This window comes from Babylonia areolata, chromosome 26 (assembly GCF_041734735.1).
Source record: "Babylonia areolata isolate BAREFJ2019XMU chromosome 26, ASM4173473v1, whole genome shotgun sequence".
NCBI lineage: Eukaryota > Metazoa > Mollusca > Gastropoda > Neogastropoda > Buccinidae > Babylonia > Babylonia areolata.
This window is the reverse complement of record NC_134901.1, coordinates 11154905-11159904: the sequence shown is the minus strand read 5'-3', so window position 1 is coordinate 11159904 and position 5000 is coordinate 11154905. Positions and strand designations below refer to the sequence as shown.

The 5000-nt window shown below is 50.9% G+C and overlaps 1 protein-coding gene across 1 annotated transcript in view; it reads right to left on the bottom strand.

Moving 5' to 3' along the window:
- Window positions 1-2409: 2409 nt before the first annotated feature.
- Window positions 2410-5000, bottom strand: part of LOC143300821 (uncharacterized) — a 4040-nt gene continuing 1449 nt past the window's right edge. The window contains exon 2 of the mRNA XM_076614752.1: window positions 2410-2580. Coding sequence (XP_076470867.1) covers window positions 2410-2580 — 171 coding nt within the window. The remainder of the gene's footprint in view (window positions 2581-5000) is intronic.

Sequence of the window (5000 nt, the reverse complement as noted above, 5' to 3'; positions counted from 1 at the left end):
AAGCACCCTCCCCCCCACCCCTCCACCTTTCTATTACCCATCCCTCCTCAAGCACCCTCCCCCCCCCCATCCCCTCCACCTTTCTATTACCCCCCTCCTCCCTCAAGCACCCTCCCTCCCCACCTCCTCCACCTTTCTATTACCCCCCCCCCTCCCTGAAGCACCCTCCCTCCCCACCTCCTCCACCTTTCTATTACCCCTCCCTCCCTCAAGCACCCTCCCTCCCCACCCCCTCCACCTTTCTATTACCCCCCCCTCCCTCAAGCACCCTCCCTCCCCACCCCTCCACCTTTCTATTACCCCCCCCCTCCCTGAAGCACCCTCCCTCCCACCTCCTCCACCTTTCTATTACCCCCCCTCCCTCCCTGAAGCACCCTCCCTCCCCACCCCCTCCACCTTTCTATTACCCCCCCTCCCTCCCTGAAGCACCCTCCCTCCCCACCCCCTCCACCTTTCTATTACCCCCCCCCTCCCTGAAGCACCCTCCCTCCCCACCCCCTCCACCTTTCTATTACCCCCCCTCCCTCCCTGAAGCACCCTCCCTCCCCACCCCCTCCACCTTTCTATTACCCCCCCTCCCTCAAGCACCCTCCCCCCCACCCCCTCCACCTTTCTATTACCCCCCCTCCCTGAAGCACCCTCCCTCCCCAGCCCCTCCACCTTTCTATTACCCCCCCCCTCCCTGAAGCACCCTACCTCCCCACCCCCTCCACCTTTCTATTACCCCCCCTCCCTGAAGCACCCTCCCTCCCCACCCCCTCCACCTTTCTATTACCCCCCCCCCTCCCTCAAGCACCCTCCCTCCCCACCCCCTCCACCTTTCTATTACCCCCCCCCCTCCCTCAAGCACCCTCCCTCCCCACCCCCTCCACCTTTCTATTACCCCCCCTCCCTGAAGCACCCTCCCTCCCCACCCCCTCCACCTTTCTATTACCCCCCCCCTCCCTCAAGCACCCTCCCTCCCCCACCCCCCTCCACCTTTCTATTACCCCCCCCTCCCTGAAGCACCCTCCCTCCCCACCCCCTCCACCTTTCTATTACCCCCCCCCTCCCTGAAGCACCCTCCCTCCCCACCCCCTCCAACCTTTCTATTACCCCCCCTCCCTCAAGCACCCTCCCTCCCCACCCCCTCCACCTTTCTATTACCCCTCCCTCCCTCAAGCACCCTCCCTCCCCACCCCCTCCACCTTTCTATTACCCCCCCCTCCCTGAAGCACCCTCCCTCCCCACCCCCTCCACCTTTCTATTACCCATCCCTCCCTCAAGCACCCTCCCTCCCCACCCCCTCCACCTTTCTATTACCCCTCCCCTCCCTGAAGCACCCTCCCTCCCCACCCCCTCCACCTTTCTATTACCCCTCCCTCCCTCAAGCACCCTCCCTCCCCACCCCCTCCACCTTTCTATTACCCCCCCTCCCCTCAAGCACCCTCCCTCCCCATCCCCTCCACCTTTCTATTACCCCCTCCTCCCTGAACACCCTCCCTCCCCACCCCCCTCCACCTTTCTATTACCCCCCCCCTCCCTGAAACACCATCACCCCCACCCCCTCCACCTTTCTATTACCCCTCCCTCCCTGAAGCACCCTCCCCCCCCACCCCCTTTTCTCTCTTTCAGATGTACCAGCTGGTCTCTTTTCCTCTCTCCCCCCCAACCCCCCTCTCAATAAAAAAAGAAGTTCATTCATTCATTCATTCATTCATTCGTTCATTCATACATTCAAGGACAGGATTCTTGGGAAGAATCGGTCACGACTCCAAAATGTGTTAATCCTGTTCTGAGTTTTTTCCCTCCTACCCGTACCACCCCTCTCCCCCAGTCTCTTCCACACCACCCCCCCCCTCCGCTTCTCTCTCAACCCCCCCTCAAGCCCCCCCCCTCCCCCAAAGGATTCTTCTCTATCCCATATTCAAATGTTCCATTACAAAAGAAAAAAAAAGATGTTCTAGTACAATACCGCAAAACGAAGTCTTGAGGTCTAAAATTTCCCTCAGTCTCCCTCCTTCCCCATCCACCCCCCCCCCCCCCCCCTACTGCGCGCACCTCGACCCTTATTACTACCCACTGTCTCTCTCTCTCTCTCTCTCTCTCCCCCCCCCCCCTCAACGTCCCCTCTAGCCCTCTCACCACCACCACCACCCCATCCCACACTCCCAACCTCCAAACCTCCCGACCTTCAGCCCAGCGCAATCCCCACTCCCCCATTTCACACACATACATGTTCCAATACAACAATACAATAAAATAAATTGTACACCCCCCCCACCCCCACCACCGCAGTTTCCCTGCCCGTCACCCAACTCCCACTCCCCAGATCCCCCCCCCCTCCCCACCCCCACGACCCCCCCCCCTTACCACTCCCCCCACCTCCCGCCCCCCCCCCGCAACCCCCCCCCCCCCCCCCTCCCCCACTCAGACGTTCCAGGAGGTCTGGGTGGTGCGGCCAAAGTAGATGGCTGTGACGACGAGCGCGACGAGGGCGAGGACGAAGACGATGGCCATGAAGATGACGCACTGGCGGAGGGAGGGGTGCTCCATCACCAGGGGGTGGGGGTGCTTGGCCATCACGCTCAGCTGCTGCATCTGGTGGGGGGTGGGGGGTGGGGGGGGGTGGGGTGGGGGGGGGGGAGGGTGGGAGGGGAGTGGTGGGGGTTTGCAATTAGCACGGTGCTGATACAGTGCAGTATGATGCAAACATGATACCAATACAATATGAAACAAATATTATACCAACACAATATGATACCATATAAACACAGTACCAATACAAACACAGTATGATACTACAATGCGACGCAATGCAACGCCATACTGATACAGGACAATACAAACATAAATACAATACGATACAAACACAATATGCGACAGAATACAAGGCAATGCAACGCCACACTGATACAGGACGATACAAGCACAATACAATGCAATACAAACGCAATATTATGCAGCAGAATGCAACGCAAATGAAACGCCATACTGATAAAGTACAATGCAATACAATACAAACACAATATAATACCATAGAATACAACTAAATGCAACGCCATACTAATACAATACATTACAAACTCAATATAATATAACAGAATGTAATACAGTAAAATACAACGCAATGAAACACCATACTGATACAACTGATACAGTACAATACAAACACAATATAATACAATAGAATACAACGCAATGCACACCATACTATTACAATACAAACTCAATACAATATAACAGAATGCAATACAATAAAATACAACACAATGAAACGCCATATTGATACAATACAATACAAACACAATATAACACAATAGAATACAACGCAATGCGACACTATAGTTTCAGTTTTCAGTAGCTCAAGGAGGCGTCACTGCGTTCGGACAAATCCATAATGATACGCTACACCACATCTGTTACTGAAGCAGATGCCTGACCAGCAACGCAACCCAACGGGCTTAGTCAGGCCTTGAGACACTATAATGATTCAATACAATACAATACAATACAAACTCAACACAATACAAACAGAATGTATTACAATAGAATACAAACACAATATAATACCAAAATAATACAAGGCACTGCAACACCATGCAAAACAACAGAGAACATATAGCAGAACAGATTAGAGTATAATAGAATGTAACAGTGAGCAAATGCAATGCAATCATGATGTTAATATTCTTAGAAAATAATGTTTTCATTAGTTCAGATTTCGAAGTGTGTGGTGAAAAAAAAAAAATAATCTGCTTCTTCTTCCTTTCCTATTCTTTTTCTTGTCAACACTGATCATGAAGAGGAGGAGGAGGAGGATTAATTATTATTATTAGAAACATGATCATTCTTCTTCTTCTTCTTCTCCTCATCATCAGCATCATTATTATAATGATCATCATCATCATAATCATTGTTATCATTATTTTCAATTTTACGTTTTCTTGTCGGTACATTTCCGCGTCCTGACGCAAGGGAAACAACTTCAATTGAGAAGAAAACTGGAAAGTTTGAGAAGCAGAGTTGCAGTTCCTTTCTTCACGATATAATTATAGGTGCAGTAAAACACACACACACACACACAAACACACAGAGCACACAGGGACACACACACACACACACACACACACACACACACACACACACACACACACACACAGAATCCCACCTGCCACTTCACCTTTCTCTTTGATCTGCTGCAACCTCTTCTTTTATTTGTACGTTCAATGTAACTTAGAATGGAAAAACGTGAAACTGAAGACTGCTACTACTAGTACTACTGCTGCTGCTGCTACTGCTACTACTACTACTACTACTACTGCTGCTGCTGTCACTAGTACTACTACTACTGCTGCTGCTATTACTACTGCTACTACTACTATTGCTGCTGTTGTTGCTGCTGATGCCACTACTACTACTACTGCTGCTGCCACTACTTCTACAACTGCTACTACTGCTGCAGTTGCTTCTGCTACTACTACAACTACTACTACTGCTGCTGTTGCTACTACTACAACTACTACGACTGCAATTGTTCCTGCTACTACTACAACTACTACTACTGCTGCTGCCACTACTACTGCTACTACTACTATTGCTACTGTTGCTGCTGCTGATGCCACTACTACTACTGCTGCTGTTGCTGCCACTACTTCTACAGCTGCTACTACTGCTGCTGTTGCTACTACTACAACTACTACTACTGCAGTTGCTGCTGCTACTGCTACAACAACTACTACTACTGCTGCTGTTGCTACTACTACAACTACTACTACTGCAGTTGCTGCTGCTACTGCTACAACTACTACTACTGCTGCTGTTGCTACTACAACAACAACAACAACAACAACAACAACTACTACTACTACTACTACTACTACTACTACTACTACTACCAGGAAGCAGGAGAAAGCAGCAAGCCCAATGAGTAATTCACAATGTGAAACAGGTGTCGTTCGCTCTGCACGCTATCCTTCTCTTTAGAGGAACAGAATGGCGAATCTTTCGGATGAGACTAT